General features: G+C 42.4%; 1 protein-coding gene across 48 annotated transcripts in view; it reads left to right on the plus strand.

Moving 5' to 3' along the window:
- RBFOX1 (RNA binding fox-1 homolog 1) overlaps nt 1–21,286 on the plus strand; it is a 2,117,065-nt gene that overhangs the window by 2,075,657 nt on the left and 20,122 nt on the right. For 28 of the 48 annotated variants that reach the window (XM_084764449.1, XM_084764452.1, XM_084764411.1 and 25 more), the window contains one exon: nt 6,279–6,343. In XM_084764449.1, the coding sequence (XP_084620575.1) occupies nt 6,279–6,343 (65 nt within the window). Of the gene's footprint in view, nt 1–837; nt 881–6,278; nt 6,344–21,286 lie in introns of all 48 variants that reach the window. The other 20 variants (XM_084764427.1, XM_084764407.1, XM_084764405.1 and 17 more) reach the window with 1 other exon arrangement.

Genomic DNA, 21,286 nt, shown 5'->3' on the forward strand with positions numbered 1-21,286 from the left:
CAGCTTCATGCTCTGGGATTTTGGAAGAGGAAAGTTAAATGCAATTAAAAAGAAGGAAAGCCAAGTGACTTTTAAAAGTGAATACACAGACCGATAGGGTAGGTCCCTAAATGTCTCCAAATAGTCAACCACTCAGCTCTCTGTCACAGAAGGCAGAGACTTACTTCTCTTTCCACCTCCAGAGGCCCACATGAAATAGCTCCAGAAGCAACTCTCTCGTTTCCCACCGGCTTGCAGTACCGAGCTGAGATCTAAGTTAAGCATATAAAGGGTGTGTGCACCTCCCATGGCTGTCTTATGTGCACCCACAGACTCACTAGCCAAGGCTCTTATAAATACCACGGAAGCCCTCAGTGTGATCACTGCCATTGTGAGATGCCATTTTGCTGTGTGAGCAGAAATGGCTAAAAGTTGTTGTCTCGGTTGGGTTGTTGCTGCGCAGTTATGTTAGCCTCCGAAGTCATTGACATAAAAACCAGATCCTCAGGTAAGCCCAGAAAATTCCAACCACGAGATAAAGAGAGATCCATAATACCAAAACTGTAGGGGTACCGAGTAAAAGGTGAGAAGCCATGAAGATATCCTTTCGTCTTCTTAAAAATAAACATCGGTGTCTCCCAAACGCAGAGCATGCAGTTTGAGCTAGCTCCATGTTCACCTACATTTTAACTGACCCTCCCCCTCTTTGGTTTGGCAGGTCGCTCTCAATACTGAGCTATAAGAGAAGCAAACTTGTAAATGAATCGCTCCAGGGTTGCTGTCTGACTTGTGCACTTTCTTTTATTTATTTCACTTTTTTTTTTGCATTGAAAACATTACATCTCTGTTTCCTTATAGAGTAGTGTATCAAGAGCCAGTGTATGGCAATAAATTGCTACAGGTATGAATTTCTGACTGACGGAAAGCCCTCATCACTGTGGTTGTGGGTTTGTTCTGAAATCCTGACTAACAAGACGATTCTCGGGAGGGCAAATGGTCTCTAACCTAGAGCTGTGCAGCCTTGACTGAATTTTCCAGTTTTAATGCAGATTTATCTTTGCTGCCTTCTGATACGTCTGCAGTGGGGTTGGGACATATTCTTCCAAATATCAGCATTATATTTGTAGATGTGGATAGATCATGAGTTTGCCATGTTAGAGGTCGAATGTGGCTTTTCATTTCTTGAGTCACAAAATTTAAACAATCAAAAAAAATTTTTTTAATGGGCCAGGAAGTTGGATGCCTGGGTAAAAGTGTTAGCTGCTAGAGCCTGACGGCTTACTTGATTTTGACGCACAGAAACCCAGGTAGAAGGAAAGAAGTGACTCCTGAAAGTTGTCATCTGACCCCTACATATAAACTGTGGTATGTGTGCACACCACACCACACCACATGCCCCCCACACACATTCACTACATGTACACAACACAACAAATCCAGAAATAATGATTAACAACAACAACGATGATGAAGTCCTGTTTTAAAATGTATCTAGACTTGATATAAATCTACCAGAAAGAAAGAATTTTTGGATTAGAAAGACTGCTTAGCAGGTGAAGCCCATGTTGTACCAATATAAGAGCCAAAGGAACCAGGTAGAGCGAGATATAGCACCACTTGTCTGTTTCATCACTACTACAGGGAGACGTGAGGCGAAGACATGGAGATTCTAAGAAGCCCACAGGCCAGCCAGGCTCCTGTGCATTGTAAGAAATGGCAAAGGGCAAGGCAAGGGCCAACATGCAAGGGGACATCCAGACTCACGTCATGGCACACCTACACATACACACACAAAAGTCCATAAAGTATGTGGGGGATTATAGCTTTTTTAGAATAGGCTTTCTCTAATCTCTGGTACGTTCTTAGAATATAGTAGAATGTTTAAATAAGTAATGTCTCATGCCTTGCTCCGTGAGACTTTACATACCTAAGGTCTTCTGTCATGTCCCTGCTTTCACTGTAGGTAGCCAGAAATTTTTTATTCCACTTGCTAACCCTGCTCCTCACTGTTGAAGAAACACCAAAGGAATAAATCTGTAGGAAGTTTTAAAAAACAAAAGTCAACACATCCATCCACCACTGGCAAAAAGTCTTAAAATGTGGTCTACAGCTGACATTAAAACTGCTATGCAAAGTGAGAGGTGATAGCACAGAGGGCCCAATGGCACCGCCCTGCCATCCTAGCACTTGAGAGTCAGCTGCAGGAGGATTGCAAGTTCAAGGCTAGTTAGAGAGTCAGCCAAGAGTAGGCTTAGTCAGTTAATGAGATCCTGTCTCAAAACCTGAAGCCAGAAAGAAGGCTTGGGTTGTAGGTCAGTGATAGAGTACCTGTCTGCTGCACACAAAGCCCCTGGTTCATTCTCCAGTAAAGCACACACACATACACACACACAAACACACACACACACACACACACACACACACACACACACATCTTTTGGTGAATAGAATAGATACAACTGTGTGATACTTATTTTTTTTTCTCCTTTGGTTTGGAGAAAGAAAACAACGTTTCCTTTTCTGTGACATTATTCTCGTTAGTGGGTCTGGAGGCACCAGGTTCGACAAGACCTGGGTCTGTTGACCTCAAACAGGAGGCAGATTTCATGCTTCAGACATCAGCACAAAATAACGCAGAAGCTGTGGCTCTGCTCAGCAAGCTGAGGAGCACAGAGCAACACAGCTCATCTGAGTCACCTTTTAGAAAAGCAAATTAAAGCAGTTTGTATCTGTGGGCCATTTTACAGTGTGTGCACATACACTGCCTCGACGCACAGTCCCACCGTTGCTGTAATATGGATTTCATGCAGAAGAGAGCTAGGAAAGGACGATGTATAGTGCAGAGCGGTGGCGTGATCAAGCCACCGAATCCTTTTCACCCCATTATCACATATTGCAGGGACCAACACTATAGCCAGCAGCCTGGTAGATGCTTACATTTAAATAAAATTAACTGGGAACCGCGGGGGAGGAGGGGGGCTCCTTTGGTAAAGTGCTTGCTTTGCAAGCAGAAAGACCTGAGATGGGTCTTCAGAACTGAGGGCTTTTCTGTTTTCTTTTGCTTGTTCATTTGGTTTTTTAAATGCAAGCGCGGAGGCATCTCTTTCTAATCCCAGAGCTGGAAAGGTAGCAATAGGATCTATAGGGCTTGCTTGACAAGTTGTAGACTAACGAGAGACCCATCACAGAGGGAGACAGAGACACAGACAGAGACAGAGAGAAAGGGAGGAAGGAAGGAAGGAAGGAAGGAGGGAAAGAGAACAGCGCCTAAGGAGGTTGTCCTCTGGCCCCCAAACACATGAACTCGCTCACATGTGCACACACACAAACACACAACACCAATTGATTTACTCTTGGTCAGTCTGGTGTAACTGTAATCCCAGCTGGAGACGGGAGGGTCACAAGTTCAAAATTTGCTTGGCCTACATAATCAGCTCAAGGGCAACTTTATAAGACTCTGTCTCAAAATAAAAAGAAGAAAGTTTTGTTTTGTTTTCAAGAAACACTCGGGAAATAGTTTAATGGTAGGAACGTCTCATCAGCATTTACCAGATCCTAGTACTACAATACAAATAATAAGTAAAATTAAATCAAATCAATGAAAGATAAGTAAACGGAAACGTCAATTAATTGTATTGCCCACGTTTCAAGTGTTAAGAAAATGCCTAAGACATTTGGCCACCATGATGGACAAGACATAGGGAGGACATTGTTGTCATCATCATGTTATCAAGGTCAAAGCCACCTCACTCACTCTAAAGATGGCAGCAGACTAGGATACTGAGTCTGAGGAATACTTGGTAGAAGCTGGAGAGACCACTGCAGTTTACAAGGGCTTGCTGCTCATTGGAGGGCCAGTGTTAGTTCTCAGCCCTGTCCTTGGGTACCCCCAACCACGTTTAACTACACAGCCGGGGGATCCAATGTCCTCTTCTGACCTCTGTAGGCACATTCACACAGGCGTCATACATCCACACAGATACAAATGAATAAAAACTGAAACATAAACTTGGCTAGGGATACAGCCCAGTTGATAAGGGCTTGCCTAACATGCAGAAAGCCCAGCCCACTCCTCTGGGTACCTCAAGGGGTGGGGACTGGATTGTTGGAAATCTCACAAATAGAAAAAAAGAAAAAAGAAAAGAAAAGCAGGTTTGTTTGTTTGTTTGTTTAAAGACAGTGCAGGTTTGCACAGCTGCACTTCCATTCCAGGGATAAGGGCAGGGAAGCTATCTAGGTGACCTCTGTTTGCCCTTGTCTTCCCACTTGTCTACTCCCTGCTCACTGTCATGGCAGATCCTTCCGCAGACGGTGAGAGAACAGAGTGTAATCTGAGCTGCAAGAGTTTGCAAAGGAGACATCGCTGGCAACAGAATCCACGTCACTATTTAGAATTTATTTGGAAGCTAGAACAAATAGCTTTGTTTGCTTGCTTGTTCGTTTGTTTGTTTAGTTATGTATTGCTGTGGACAAACAGACAGACAGGCACACACACACACACACACACACACACACACACACACACACACACACTGCAACCACCACCACCACCACCACCGCCACATGCACATACCATCCAATTGCTGCTAATGCCTCATAGCCATTGGCCAAGCAATTCTAACACCTTCCTACCTCATTAAATTCAAGGCACAGACTCGCATACTTATATCTGATATTCTGATAGTTCATGAAAGCCAAGAAAAATAGTCAAGTAGATTAAAAGAACAACTCTGGAAAACTGGTGACCTGATTTCTCCTTGGCCCATCGTCCCTCCTCTGGAGTTCCGTGCCGCTCTGACACCTGCTTTGTTTTTATGACTCTTCAGCACTTTTAATGAGTTCCCCCATTCCTCATTAGAGAACTCGGTGTTTGGAGCACCAGGTGGTGTCTGGCTAAGACCTTTTTTGTTTTAAATTACACATTTTTTTTTCCTTAAGGAAAGCTGACACAAAAACTCCTGGCTCTGTTTTCTTGGCGATTATCCACCAAGATGTCTTGGGTGTGTCTTTACTAAGGCTGATCCAAAGAACAAATTTCCTCATAGAAAAACTGGCTCTTTTGAGCTATCATGTACAGGGAAAAGGACTGCAGGAAGGGACATTGGAAGAAACTATTGAGAGTTGTTTCCTGCATGTTTAAAGTTACTTTTGTAGCCTCGCCACAGGGATGACACTTGTCAACCTCGCCCCCCTGCCATTGGGCATTTTGCTGCTGTCAGCCCTCTATCACAGCGCTCTACCCTGAGTTAGCCCCTCACACCAAAGCAGAGACTCCGGCCCTTGGAAGACTGCAGTACTGTGCCTTCTCATTAGAGCCTGAGTAAGGCCCTGCTGCCTCTGGACACTGGAACCAGTTTGTTAATTATGCTGAGATCATTTGGTGGTGGCTGACATATTGCCCTGGTCTGTTGAGCAAGAAGCCGTTATTTTCTCAGTTTGATAATCAATGCTCCACTGCACACAATTCCTTTTCAATAAGCCCATTTGCTCTTCCTCTTTGCTTAATTGAACAATGGCCATTACTGGGACACAGGACTAAATGTTAATTATTTTCTTTTCAGATTTTTTTCTCTTAATGCTTTTATTTACAAATTGGAAGGCTTTATCATGTTCCCCTCTTTTAATCCAAATTCCATATCTGAATGTATGTGAGTGATATGTGTGACCTGTAGCAGTGTGATATTTTTAGTGGAAATGACAGAGTTTTTTGACAATTATTAACTTTCGTAATAATTATGGAATCTTAATAAAGCCTTCTATAAAACATCAGTGATTAAATGACCACACACACACACACACACACACACACACACACACACACACACACACAAACTTACTCCTCTGGTTTCAAAATTAATATCAGGCAGGAGAGTGTTTATTTTTTATAAAGAAATAATCAAAGGTCACTTAATAAAATTTAAGTTAATATTTGGTAAGTTATAGTGAAGCATAGTCATTTCTGAAAACCTGGAAAGTTCAGTAAAGATGGAAGAATATTCACTCCTCACCCCCAGGACACTGCCATTAACACTTAGGTGCGTTTCTTCCAAAGGGCCCCGGGTTTCTGCCTTCGGAAGATGTGCTCAGGGTTTCTAACCTTTAACACACAGCCAGGCCTGGTGTTCAACCTACTCTCTCTTCAGTACTTTTCTACTTCTGCTCTGATACTAAGCTTTCATTAACCTCAGCTTTGGATGGGTGGAACTTGGGTACCTGCTGTTCTGGTGTGGGCTCCTCCCCGCTGGGTGTCGCTGAGCTGGGTTCTGTGTTCCTAAGGCTCATCTCTCCTTGTGTTTTAGGGTGGTTATGCTGCATACCGCTACGCCCAGCCCACCCCTGCCACTGCCGCTGCCTACAGTGACAGGTAAGAGGCTTCCTTTTCTAGATGGCTTAGAGACAGCCGGTGGGGGCAGAAGATTCTTATTCTTATTTGATCTTGCTTGAAAGAGAAAAGTGCATGACTACTGAGGAGGAAACCCCTACAAGTTACGCCCCATGGTGAAGTTATTTATGCAACAGGCTACTTGGAAACAAGATGGATGCTTAGGCTTTGCTCATTGTGAGCTCCTCACCCTGTCTGATGTAATGCTAAGAAAATCTGCTTTGTCCCTGGATAGCTGTTTTTCAGATCTCTTTATTCCTATAACTATGCATCTTGCATATTCAAGCAAGCAAGCAAGCAAGCGCACGCGCGCGCACACACACACACACACACACACACACACACACACACACACTGTGGTACAACTTTCTCATGGCCTTCTATGTAAGACCATAGTTTTACCTAGCTCATAGGAAGAGAATGAGATGGTAATTAAGCCTAAAGGTTCACTTCCTTTGCTACATGGCACCCAAGAAAACAATCCCCCTCTTTTCTATTGAATTCAAAATAAAGGAGTGGCCAGCTCACCTGGCTTTCATAAGGAGAGTCATTGATCTTAGCAGTACCCAGTGCCCAAATTTACAAAAGTAAGCCAACTTTCATTTGCACTGCACACCTCACATGGAGACTGGCTGCTGGAGGTACAGAAGTGTATTTGAGAAATGCAGAATTCCGAATGGATGTGTATGAATGCCTTGGTTCCCCAGGCTTTGGCGATGTGATTTTTCCAAAAACAGTTATAGCTATTTCTATGTAGGTGCCTTGTTGCGGGTTGCGGGGGGGTGGGAGGGGGGTGGGGGGGGCGGCGGGTGAGAGGGGCAGTAAACCAGCCAAACAACAAAATTCGTGTGTTTCCATATTGAATGCGATTTCCTGGCTCTGTTCTCTGAGGACATCAATGTGAATGTTTAGGTGCTCTGCATGCATGAATGTCCCGGAGGGTGCTTATTTTCCTGATGACTCTTTTTAATTTGAGGAGATGTTTCATGAATAAAAATGATAATGGTAACGATTTGCATGTGTGGCTGAGGCATGCTGGGTCAGACAGGTAAGCGAGCAGGCGAGGGGTGTGGCCCATTAGTGAGAACTGTCAGAAGACACTGGGCACCAGCCTGGCTTGGGGCCATGCTGTTCCTCCCGGTTTGCTGTGGTGCACTTTTCCTGCACCTCATCCCATTTCTCACAAGAAGGGTTGTTAGCATGCAGCAGCTGCAGAATTCCCCTGCAGTTTAATAAAGCAAAAAAGAAATCCCTGAATTTAAGATGCCGTACTTAGCCCCACACACAAACTCAGCATAAATGAGCTGCGGCTTGCTGTCTGGCTACACACAGCAATTATTACTATTTTCTCATGAGCACTCATAACACGTTTTCCAAATTGTAGAAAATCTTCAAAGAAATCCAAGCCACTGGCCAGACACACTTGTAAATACATGAATTATCCATTTACCCAATCAGCCAGTTTGCCAAGAGACAGAATGCTTCATGTAAATTATTATCTTCAGTGTTCTCTGCCACTGGATTAGGACAATTGAGAGGGTCAAAGAGGCTAATAAAAATGATGACAATCTTGAAATACTTGAGATCATTCTACAAATGAAAAGGCTTAAATGTTATTAAATTCCATGCACCGGAGATCCACACAGTCTCAATTGTAATGTGGCTCGGCTACAGCCCTTAATTATTTTTATGAAAATATCTCTAGATGCTAAATTCTCAAACGCCCACTTTGTATGTAATTATAATCATAGTAACTTTAGCCTGCTGTATAATTATAAGAATCTTAAACAGATTTATTTCTTTGAATGTTTATCTTGCTTCTCCTAAGAATAAGTGTTATCTAGCCCCAAGTTGAGGAAAGGTTAATTACAAAGATAGACTTTAAATCGCCTTCTTCAATAAGACTAATGTAGACACTTGACAAAAACAAACAATGTTTAATACTATTCTTAGAGTTATTGGGGAAGCGCACCATCTTCACGTGCATCCATCTGAGACTGTTAAAACCCTCTGCATTGTGAAACACCATATATGTAAATATCTGTTTAAAACCTGCAATTTTAATATTACTAAGAGTTCTTATTGGTGAATTATTCTACAGAAAAACTATCCTCGTTTTTGGATTGGTAAATGTTTAATAATGGCAATTCCCAGCTTAGAGTAACAGTTGCAGCTGATGGAACCCACTAACTATGTTCGTTTCCATGGGATTGGCCTCTTGCTGTTTATTAGACATATTTGCACATTAGGTCCTCTTGGTCGCTGTGGAAATTCATTATTGGCTCTATTTAACTTTATTGTGAGCAGAATACTTGTCACCTATGGAATTATTCATTGAGGTAAATTCAGTAATAGGTAAATTACCAGAAAACAACCTCTAAAATGGAATTTCTGGTTTGATTTATCATTATTACATGGTGGTACCTTTTATTTTTAATCAATGCAGACAAAGAAGGGGCTTTCTTTAAATATGGTGAGAGGAAAATAGAGAGTTATCAGAATAGCTTTTGAATCTCTACAGAAGATACAGAATCTATCTAGGGCAGTGATAAATTGTTGTATTTTTATACTATCAAGTCATTAGCATCAGTAGCAACAAACTCTTACTGCCTCATCTCTTCAAGAGAGACAGGAGGACAAAGAGATAAACTTCCAAACCAAAAGAAAACTTTTCAGACTCCAAAGGAAAATCATCAGAGTGGGGAATGTTTGAGAAAGGGTCACAGGTCATCAACTTAATCAAAAGCAGCTCAATATAAGGCCTTCCCTGAGATTCACTCTTCAGCCTTCTCCAAAGTGGAAACAAGTCTGCAGGGTTCCCTGGCCCCTACCCGTTGGTAGGATTTTAACTTTCCTCAACACACATTACACCCTTATACAATTAAAGATTCAAGAACCCTTCGAGAAGTATTGAACAGAGGTAACCCCAGCACTGCTGGGAAGGTCTTTAATGGGTACCTTCCAGCTCCCTGCCCACCATCTTCTGGCTAAATGATCATATATTGACAACCTCAGAGCAACTGGAGGGTCTCTGTGTGTTGACCTTCTGAAAAAAGACCATCTGCTGCCGGCCAAGCTTTTCCCAAGCCACAAAGATTGAAATGAAGTAGGAAACCTCACCGCCTCACTGACAATTGAGTAGGGTTAGGTGGACAGCTTTCCTAGGCATCTTGTAAGCATTCGGTAAAAACTCGACCTGATTAATTCTTCATTTTGTTAATCTCGCTTTGGTGTAATAGAAGCCAACTGTCCAGACTCTCAAGGAAATTGTTTTCTGAGCTTGAACCAATCAGAGCATGGCGGTGGGGCCTGTGGTCATCTGGTCATTGCATGCTACTCGGTGTTGCTGATGTGTCTGCGGTACGAGGCGGGTTGGACAAGTCCATCACATTAGCTCCATGAATGGCTTGCTTGGAATAAGCCTGGGGTGCAGGTCTCTCTTTACTGATTGGCTCTCGGTTCCTTGTGTTTTATGGCTTGGTCCTTGTTGCATCTTTTGGCTGTCCAAATGGGAGATGGGAAGAGAGGAAGATGCCATGTTCAATGTATTATGCCACTTGTAGTTGCGGGGGGGGGGGCCAGGGGGGGCGGGGTATGTGTTGTGTATAGAGCATAGATGAAATACTTTGCCTAGAAAGACAAAGCCTGGTCATGCTTGACTGCCTGCCGATACTCTAACATTCCCTAAGGATTGGTGCATGAAAGTGCCCCCTCCACATTAGGAAAGACAGGAGCTAGAAACAGAGCACTTAGAAAAGAGCCAAGCATGAGATGTCTTACTGTCAAGTGTAACAGTAAACACAGTTGTACCAGGGTCCATTTCTTCTACCAGCTAATACGTGGTTTTCTTTTCAAAAAGTACAGTATTATTTTTGAAAAGTAAGGTAGTATATAATGCTGAAAGTTGAGGGATAACAATCTTTCATGCAGGAAGGAAGATTTCTATCAAGTTGTGTGTAGATAAGAATGTGCTCATTGGAAAGTTAGTGTCCACCAGTTGACACGTTCAGGAAATCTGTTTATGTTGAAATTTATTTTTATCTGAAATACGCTTTCTAGTATTTTTACTACAATGAGGGTTTTTTTGAGTTGCTATAGTATAAAAACGCATTTTTAAAATAACCAAGAATGATGTGTTCTAGAACACAGAGTGGAATATTAACAATTATGTACAGAAACATTCTGGGTAGGAGGTGCTTATTAAACTCAACTGAAACTATGAAGTATTTACTTGCAATACGGATTTACAAATGCCAGAGTTGACATCAGAGTGCAGAACCAGGCCACATAGGATCCTTAGGCTAAGTTAACATGCGAGCAACAGGGTTTTGCTTTCAATGTAGCCTTCTTCGTTTCCTGAGTCCTTAAAGTTTCACTGTTTTTACGTGATAAGAAAAGAAAGTTTAATATTGACAAGTCACATACACATCAACCTAACATAAACCAGGGCAAAATGATGTCATCTAACACACTTATTGGCAACTTCTGAGAGTCTGGGGAGAAATCTCAGAACAAGAAAGCCAGGATTTGCGGAGTTCAGGCAATCATGGTGTGTGTTAACCACCATCCAGACCAGGGATTCCAAAGCTGAAGACTAGATTAGCATCTTCCTTAGAGTGTAATAGGCACGAGTAGGTGTGTCTTTGGTGTCATTAAAAATTATATAGATGATGCAAGAAGAAATGAAAACATGTAGATGAGGGGATGGATGGATGTGAAGAGAGAGAGAGAGAGAGAGAGAGAGAGAGAGAGAGAGAAAAGATGCTTAAAGCAATGAGTGGAAGGGAAAGAAAGCAGAGAGAAAGGACAGAGAAGAAAGACAGAGGGAAGGAGAGAGTGGGAAGGAAAGAGCAAGGGCCAGGGAACAAATGTTCACATTTTCTTCCTCTTATGTTTCAGCATGAGCAAATCTACAGACAGGGACTAACTTCTTAGGTAAAACCTTAGTCTGGTGACTGAAGAAGCTGAGGTGTCTGAGTCCACTCCTGTTTATGCAGCACAGCTCCTCCGTCTAGCTTCGGAGTTTTTTTCTGGATTCAGATTTAAGATTGCCAAATTACCACCATGAGAATAGGCAAATGGTTTCATTTAAAATGATAAGCCATGGCCGGCCAGTGGTAGCATATGTCTTTAATCCCAACACTTGAGAGGCAGAAGCAGCAGATCTCTGTGAGTTTGAGGACAGCCTGGTCTACAACACGGCACAAGCTCCAGGACAGCCTGGGCTGTACAGAGAAACCCTGTCTTGAAAAAAAAAACTAAATAGACAAATAAACAAAGATAAGCCATTTACTTTGCATTTTTATCTAATTTATATATACCTTATATAATTATGAAGAGAGGGAGAAAGAGACAGAAAGAGAGAGAGAGTGAGAGAGAGAGAGAGATAAACATGTATATGGAAATTAATGTTGATATCATAAAAAGTAAGGGAGCATCCTGAATAAAAAGCTCACCATTTCAGGATTATTATTATTATTATTATTATTATTATTATTATTATTATTATTATTATCGAGAAGGCTATTTCACAAAAAATCATTGTATCATCTGAACTTGACTCTTTTTTTCTAGTCATGCACTCAACTACAGAGTTTAATGTGTAGACTGTGTAGGGGGTTTAATGAGCACAAACAGCCCAGAGGAGGGACTGGCTGCATTTTCTGGTTTCTCAACTCTCCTTTTCCAAACTAGATGTGATAAGAATTTCAACTATTCTGAACATGAGAAGCAAGCCCATGCCTGTTCTTAGGGACATGTGTGAGGAGAGGTCTCAAGTTCACAGAGCCACTGCCTTCCTGAGCCAGGAGAGCTGGGAAAGGGGGGTATGGCCAACCAACCATCCACTCCCTTTGGGGACTAGTGGGTTGTGACCATGGGTCCTTCTGCCAGGAAGCTAAAAAGGTGCTTCTCTTAGCAAGAGAAAACAATGGGTTGTTTCTTCTTTTGTTACTTTATAGCCAATATCCCTTTTTGTCCTCTGCCTTGGGAATATCAACCTTGACAGTCGTGAGGGGTGAGGGTAGGGGGAGTGGGGTGGGGTGGGGGGGGGTGGGGGGTGTGGCTTCCAGTTTACTTTTCCAAAGCAAACCCTTGGGAAAACCTGGAGAGGGTGTCACAAAATGTGGTCATGCCAAGCAAGAACGATGGTCCCAGGTCAACGCAGGACTTGAGGGGAAAGTTCAGGAGTGAGTAGGAGAGAGCCAAGAGCATCATCTGGCATGGCCCAGTGAGACAAAGCCTGTCAGGTAGGAAGTGGCACAGAGAAGGAGCCTTTTCTTCTGCAACCTGTGATAGCAGCTTTACTGAGGTTGTTCCTGGATCTAGTTTTCAGTCATTTCCTGTCACTGTGATGAGCAATTCTCCTTTTTTTTTAAACAAAGGATGCGCTGTCACCTTATCATAGGAATGTAGCAGGAATGAGTCACTACTGTCTTTATTTATATCCATTCAGCAGTGCCACTGCTGAAACTACACTCAGGGTTTTATTAAACATCTATATTGAAAGCATATATAGAAAGCACATATACATACATATATATAATTATATATATACATATATATATATATATGGCATGCTCATGTACACACAGATATGTGTGTGTATTGTCTTATTTTTATATCTTTTTATTTTTTGCTTTTTCATTGAAAGTTTACTATGTAACAGTTTGAGTCACTGTTTTGAGTGACACATAAGTCCTTCAAGAAGAGAAGAAGTTAATTATTACAGATAATTCCAGGATATTTAAAAAGAAATGTGTTTCTGAGAACACCATTATATAAGACTCAAATGCAGGGCAAATTCTTTAATAAACCATGTGCACACGTTGCTGCTTTTTAAAATTTGTTCTGATTCTACGTTCCCCAAAAACGTTACAACTATGCTAATCCTATTTTCTCCCAATGTACCCTTTAAGTTGTCATTGATTTAATTTGAGAACAGCTAAGATGATTCTGAAATTGTAAAGAAGGAAGCAGAAAGGGCTTGAAATTTGGGTTCAGAGATGGCAAACTCTGAACAGAAAAGAGAAATACTGATGTTATAAAAGGATCTATTTTCTGATTTTCTCTCATTTTTAACTTAGAGACGATTCACACACACACACACACACACACACACACACACACACACACACACACACACACCCCTTAAATGTGCCCAAGTTTTGCCTCAAGAACTAATTATCTTTTACTCATAACCTACCATGGCTCCTCTAGTGTTACGCACTGTTGGGTGAATATGTAATTGAGGCACTTAAAAAAATAGACCTGTAATAATCCACAGACTGGACCAACAAGGGGCCAGGGAGAGATTAAGGGCATTCCAAACCCAGCAGACCATAGCCGTCACAGCCATGCAGGGAGCCACTTCTGCAGGTGACAAGACAAGGTATAACAGCTCCTTGGGTCATGTCATGGCCTAATTACATGCTTCTCAGGCTGCAGATCATTGGCTTGATGGGCCACAAAAAAGCAAATGAAATCTATCTTTTAAGTACTGCCATCAGGGCCCTCCTATGAATGTTCAGGAAGCCTTGGATTCCTGGAGGTCTGTCAGAAACCTGTGTTGAGGACACAGACCCCACACAGCCTCGGAACGAATCCTTTCTACCACAAATAAAGGGTGAACTCGATCGGTGGCAGTCACCCAGCAGAGTAGAAGGAAACACACCTGAGATGCAATATTAGCTCGTGAAACGTTTGTAGATGGCTCTGCCTGAAGCTGGGAAAAGTCCTCGCTGCACAAACATAAGGACGCAAGTTCAAGTTCCCCGCGAGTGTGTGAAAGCCAGGAATGGCGGCAAGCATTTGGAATCTCAGTGCTGGGAAACAGTCAAATCTTTAGAGCTTCCTTCCCAGCCAAGCTAAGACTACTGTGAATTTAACCTGTGTTCTTGCACACTCATACACACACACACATACACACACACACACACACACACACACACACACACACACACACACATGCTTAAAATGACAAATTTAAAGCCCTCAGTTTTTTCCCCCACATTTTCCCCTTTAGGTGTTATTTTTTATTGCTGGTGATTTCTCCTTTCTGTTCCCTTTTCTGACATCAGCTCCTATGCTAACCCTGTTATCTTTTGGATGAGAAGGATTTTTTCCCCCCATCTCTGCTCCTCCTTCTCAGTCTATGACCTCACACAAAAGCTTGGCTGCTTTTCCGGAACTGGCTCCTGTTGGCACGTGGCACCTAAGTTTTTCTATATCTGTATGCAGCAATTCATGAAAAAAAAAAAAGCCATCTGACAGAAACGAATGACTCTTGATGATTGTTCTCCCCTGTGTAGATCACAGTGATGGATTCCTCTGGAATTCAGTGCTCTTCAAAACTGTAGTGCACTTCATACTTAATTAACATACAGCATAGTTAGAGGGGAAACAGCTTACTGTTGGGGGATGGGGTGTTGGTGGGTGAGAGCTGAGGAGACTCCTAATGAGCTGGCTCTGTGGCCTTCCATCTCGGCTTAGTTTTTCTGTATAATAACCCATGATGTTTAGACTGATGAATAGATTTCAAGGAGTCCAAAAAGCTAAACCAAACATTCCTTCTCCTTAGCTATCTTCATAATTTACCTTGAAATGCTTTAGCCAGAGATGACAGAAGGGTGCCACACCTCCAAAAACCTCCACCCGTGGTTCCACCTACCTGCTATTGTTCCTTGTCCCGCTCTCCATTCTTCAGTAACCTCTTTTTAAAAATATTTTATGTATTTATTTTATGTATGAGTGCTCTATTTGCATGCACACCTGCATGCCAGAAGAGGGCATCAGATCACATTATAGATGGTTGTGAGCCACCATGTGGTTGCTGGGGATTGAACTCAGGACCTCTAGAAGAGCAGTCAGTGCTCTTAACCACTGAGCCATCTCTCCAGCCCCTTCAGTAACCTCTCAATTGTTTGATATCTCTCAAAATGTATTCCTCTTTGGTCACCTGCTTTAACTGACCGACGGCCATAATTATCATTTTCTCAACCCCCAAGGCCATAGGCAGAGAAAGTGGTTCCATGCTAAGATCTTGTCACTGACTGTATAATAGGGTGCCATCGATATAAAACAAACCCTCCAAAAGCCACATCTGGTTTCCTTTAATGTCACTGAACCTTAATTTTTCTCATCTACTCAGAGGACAAATCATACCCATCAAACTATGAGTGAGGTGAAATAGTGAGTGGAAACGTTATTTGTTACTTAATTTCTGATTGATGGGTAGCATAGAGACAATTCATTGTAAGCACTGGCTTGAGAGGAGCGCCAGCAATATATTGACTCCATTTCAATTGTGCGTTGTTGGGCTGGAGAGATGGCTCAGTCTAGGCTCACAACCCAAATAAACTGTGCGTTGGTTTTCATCCTGATCAACTCCGAGACCCACCAGAACGGTAGCATATTGAGACGCCACAAATTGCTCAGTAGCCCACAACAGGATGCAGCTGAGTTATGGTGTGAAATAGAATCTTTTCTTTATTGTTCATGTTCTTTAATGTATACTTGTGCCAGTCAGTCTTTGCCACTGATTTACAAAAGATAATCACAAATCTAGGTTTAAGCCAGAATATAATCTTAGTACAGTTATTTAATCTAAGAGAGAACATGGGCAACGTATAGAGACTCTCAGTCTTCCTCTTGTTTTATCATAAAGTGAGAGCGATGGGTGGTACTTACCTCATGGCTTCCTGTGAGGCTGTACATGGTTCCGAATGGAAGCTCTTTGGCTCAGCACTCAGTAGCCCATCCTCACTGCCATCGTCTTCAGTAGCGGTGTCACTCAACTCCAGCACTGTTCAGTGAGTTCAAACGCACTGTCGCAGCGTTCATGCTCCTCATTGGATATGAAGTCTCTTCTTGTGCACCTACAACAGAGATAGAGTCACCAGAGATGTAGAAGCTTTCTAAAAGGGACCCTCGCCCTTTCCAGGACAAAACCCGACTTCCAGATCGGTGCTGACTGCCCCTCCCCCATCCGAGTGAGACAGAAGAGGATATTCTATCTTCCACACTGGTTTCGTTTTCCATTAAATCTGTACCAAGTCTATGAGGAACACATATCCCTGAAAGCTGAAATGACTTTTCTAACGAGACACAGTCTGTAGTGGCAGCCCTGCCTTCTAGAGTCATCTCTGCTAGCTCTGTTCATCTGAGTGGAAATAACACATTAGGTGGCAGTGGGTGGGATGGTAGATGTTGGAGAGCTGTAAATGACAAGCAATGTGTACACTGTCTCCAGGTAAGGGAAAGACACTTAAAGGTGACTATGCACTGTCTAAGGTGTCTCATTACACAGTCAAACTTAGCAGAAACTGGCAACTCTTTTTCATTTAATTTAAGCCTTATTAATGCAATATAAGCAAAGGGGTTGTGTCCAAATGAAGTGACTCTAAATGTGCTTTCATATACCCATCTTTTTTAATAGGAGGGTCATGGTAGATCCTTCTGGAGCCTTTTCTACTTCATTTGGTTATTTGTTGCTTTGTGTGTATATGTCACACCTCATCTATGTAACACACACACACACACACACACACACACACACACACATCTCCACAGGACAGGCAAATATATGCACTGGGACCTGAACATTCCAGAATAGGATTTTAGAGTTGGGCATGGGAAGAGAAATTGAACACTCATCTAAAGCAGATATTTCACTCTGCTTTTCTAAGTATCAAAACTGAAGCACAGCTGAGATTTTGAGGGTGAAGATAGACGTGTCCAGTACAGTCCTTCCCCAATGGTATAGAGGCCCTAAGGTTTGGCTCTGTGTCCTTAAGGACCATCTTAAAAAGCAATGGAGCTAGCAAGGTAGTGGGTAAGGGGTCGGCCATCAATCCTAATGACCTGATCTGACGGACCCACATGGTGGAAGAGATCCAACTCCAGTAACTTCCCCTCTCATCTCCACATGTGTATTGTGGCATGTGTGGCCTCACACTCAAATGAATGAATGCAATTTTAAAATATTTTTAATTAGAGCCTGGTGACACATTCTTTTTATCCTTGTACTGAGGAGGCAGAGAGGCAGGCTGTGTCTATGAGCCCAGTTTAGTCTACACAGCATGTCCCAGGCCAGCTAGGACTACCTCATGAGACATTGTCTCAAACAATGAATGAATGAATCAATCAAACAAACAAACATCTTATTATCATCAAAAAATAAAAATAAAATGTTGAGGAACAGCACCCAAAGTTGAATTGTAACACACACACACACACACACACACACACACACACACACACACACTTAAAAGTCAGTCAAGGTTGGAACCCTCTGGGCCTTATAACTAACCGATCCCACAGAACCTACGGGTAGAATCAAATTGACTTCTTCTCATTACAATCTTGGGAGACTTCTGCTACCACCTGCCAGGCCAAGAAACCAACCTGCAGCTGTAGGGATGTTTGTAGCCAGCATCTTGCAGTGCTTTAAATGTGCATAAGTGTTGTGTTAGGCTTAACATCTGCAACATTTGATTCGCAAAGACTCACTATGAGCAACAGGACCCGGAGTGTTTGACGATGAAAGTATAGAATTGAGGTGCCAAAAGTGAGGAGACAATAGAACTTTTAATAGTAAAACAACACTGTGCTATCTGAGAAGGGACAATTACCGTCTGGCCTCACCTGCTCATGCGTGCCAGACGCCTGCCCTTTACCTCTTTCTGGCTTCTCAAATCCCCTTGAGAAATACTACCAGGCCACTTTTTTCACTTGATACTTAGAACTCAGTGGGTAATTATTTTTGGAAGGAGATTGCAAGTAGATGAGTTTTAACCTAGGGCGGGGAGGAGTGAGAAATAAAGATGATGTATAGCAAGCCACAAGGCTAGTGTAAGCATGCCACCAGCTGAGTCAGATGGACTCTGCATGATTGGTCTATGGAAACCATCTTAAAATGGTAGGCTCTCTATGGATAAAATAACATGTGCCATTTCTGTATTATGGACGGTCGAATATCCATATAATTATCTCTCTCAAGCCTCAGTTCCATCATACCCAAAGAGGAATTCAAATAACTATCGTTTTGTCGCAAAGAAGCTGCATATTCAAAGCAATAGTATAGGAAATTTCCCTAGAGGCACACTACTATTGGTGATAGAGCATTCCCCCATATGATAGCCCCTGAGCAGAATCTCAGAGGAAGTGAGTGTGGAGGGCGAGGTGCCAGATAATGTGCTCAAAGTCCATTTCCACCACTTAGCATTTTGCCTCAAATGTCCTGCCTCAGTTTACTCATCTTTCATCAGGGTAATCAGAAGAGGGGTTGTAACGAAAATGAAATAAGAACGTGTAGGTATGAATGCCACTTAGCAGCAGCGTCATATCACAGGCAAATGTTCAATCTGTATTTGATAGAGTCAGGAGTCTCGAGAAGCATAGCTCTCCGCAACTTGAAATGCAAGATTTCCCGGCTCGGTGTTGGCTGTTAATATAGTATGATTGCCTTCAGAGTGATCTGTCAGACTCTGATGCTGATCAGCTAAAGCCAGAACCCAGAGCTGAGGAGAGTCAGTGGCTGGCACTCCCCTAGCTCTTCCTGTGGCTATGGACCACTCAAGTTACAAACCAATCAAACATACAAGCAGCATTCACAACTCCAGTGCACGGGAGGTACCAGGAGAGGAGGAGCAGCCCAAGCTTGGGCTCCATCCATAGAGGTGCTCACTCAATGGATCTTGGGCATAACGTGGTTGCAAGGAATTCCCCCAGGGTAACCAACATGTCCTACCAAGGCTGAAAATGGTGGACACTGCCATCTACAACCAAGGTACGGGACAGTTTGTTCAAAATAAAGTGTAGAGTGATGTTTAAATGCATGGGTCTGTACGGAGAGTAGAAAATATGATTGCTAACATAAGGAGGTGGCTTGTGGTACCTGCCTCTTTTCTTATGGTGAGACTTGGCTCCCTATACATGCCCTGCTCAGGTCACTTAATTCTTTCTGAGTTTGTTTGTAGACAGCACTTTTTCATCCTGTTTTTTTTTTCTCTCTCTCTCTGGTAATTTGGGATAAGTGGCCTCATAGAACCAATGCACACATGGCCTATTTATAGGCATCTAAATAGAACATTTGTCTTAAAGTCTCCTTTAGCATAGAAGGAGCAGAAATGGCCATAAAATGGCATAGCATAGAATGATAGACATCACCAATGTGAAGCCCTTGAGAAGTCCTGAACCACTGCTCCTCGGGCCATCACACCAACCTCTTCTTTGAGCCTCTTTGATGCAATGTTCCTATTGATCTTATCCATAATCAACCAGTAAAAGCAACTGTACACACAGGCAACTGTACACACAGACTGATCTCATATATTCGATGAGCTCTATAGAAAGGAACTTTGCTACATTTTATAGGGGATCTTTCTGGAAGGGAATGGAGCTGGTTATGTGTATTTGAAAATAAAGCAGAATAGCACAGAACCCATGCTTAAATTGGTCATCATTTTCGGAAAGCCTTTTGTAAGTCATTCTGGTATTACAGGAGTGGGTGCCATTTCATTCTCTCTGTCACTACCGGAAATGAGTCTTAGACCTCTGAGCTTTCATCTTATTTAACAGAAGCCAGATAAACCAATCCCTTATAGAAAGTAGGTTATCAGAGCAGATATGATCTCCTTTGTTGCAAAACATCTTCAAGACTTATAAAAATGATATGGTATAGTCCTAGTTACTCAGAAGCCCCAGGCAAGAAGACCTGTTGATCTTAGCACCTTGAGACCAGACTGTGTGATGTAATAAGACTCTACTTCCAAACAAGTGATAAAAAAAAAAAAAAGACCCAATGAGAAGAGAGAATCCCAGAACAGATGGGTGCCAGAAGCAACGGTGGGAGACAAGGCAGAGGAAAAGGAGTAAAAGTAAAGATGGGTGGAAGGAAGAAGGGAAGGAGAGAGAGGAGGGTGAGAGAGGGAAAAGGAAGAGAGGGGGAGGAGAGAGAGGGGGAGAAGGGAGGGAGGGAGGAAGAGAGAAAGAGAAAGAAAAGAGAGAAAAAAGAACAGGGGAAATGTAGCATTATAAGTGTTAAAAGTCATGATATCCGAAAGATCGCTGTTAAAGGCATCATATTGCATAAAATTCTGGAAAGCTTAAGATCTAATTACTTTAGAATAATACCTCTGGGTTTAGTTTTGCCAGTTCTCTCTGTTCTTTCAATAACCATTTAATATCTGTGTGAGTTGCCTACAGTCAGCCCAGTGCACCTCACCTAGCAACCTAAGAGTTGGCATTGTAGATCAGTTGGTAGAATGCTTGCTTACCATACGTGAAAATCTGGATTTAATCCCTGACACCGCATAGTTGTAGGCGCATATGCCTGTAATAGCAACATTGGAATTAGAGGCAGGACGATCAGTTCAAAGTCATCATTGGCTACATAGACTATTCTTTAGAAGGGAACCATGCAACATACATGTTTGCAGTGTCTTATGGAATTGGGGGCTATGAGCCAGGCAGAGTTGCTTAAATAATAACACCCACACACAGCATGCATATGGGAATGCTTCTTATAAGAGCCCACCTTGTGAACGGACAAGGCTGCCATGCTCAACTACGGCCTGAGCTCCTGTTATAGGCACCTTGTGAATAGAGGTCCTTTTAAGTGCTTGTCTGATGCATGCTACTCTACCTGCAGATGAGGCATGCCAAATCCCACCACCCTTTATCTAGGTCAAATCAAATTCCACACCACGTATCTCTTTCATTTTCAGATAGATCAATTGTATTGCTCATCAAACCTAGGGAATCTGAAACCCAATAGTTTCTATGTTTTAAAAAGTTTGGGTCATAATAAAAATGTAGGAAAGATCCCACAAAACTAACTTTTATTGTTTTAAGGTAGGTGATAAATGAACTTAGTTTTGACTTTTGATTTGTAGAAGGCAGTATTCTCAGGGTGTCTATAATTTT

Source organism: Acomys minous, assembly GCF_964271855.1.
Source record: "Acomys minous genome assembly, chromosome: 16".
In the NCBI taxonomy this organism is placed as follows: domain Eukaryota; kingdom Metazoa; phylum Chordata; class Mammalia; order Rodentia; family Muridae; genus Acomys; species Acomys minous.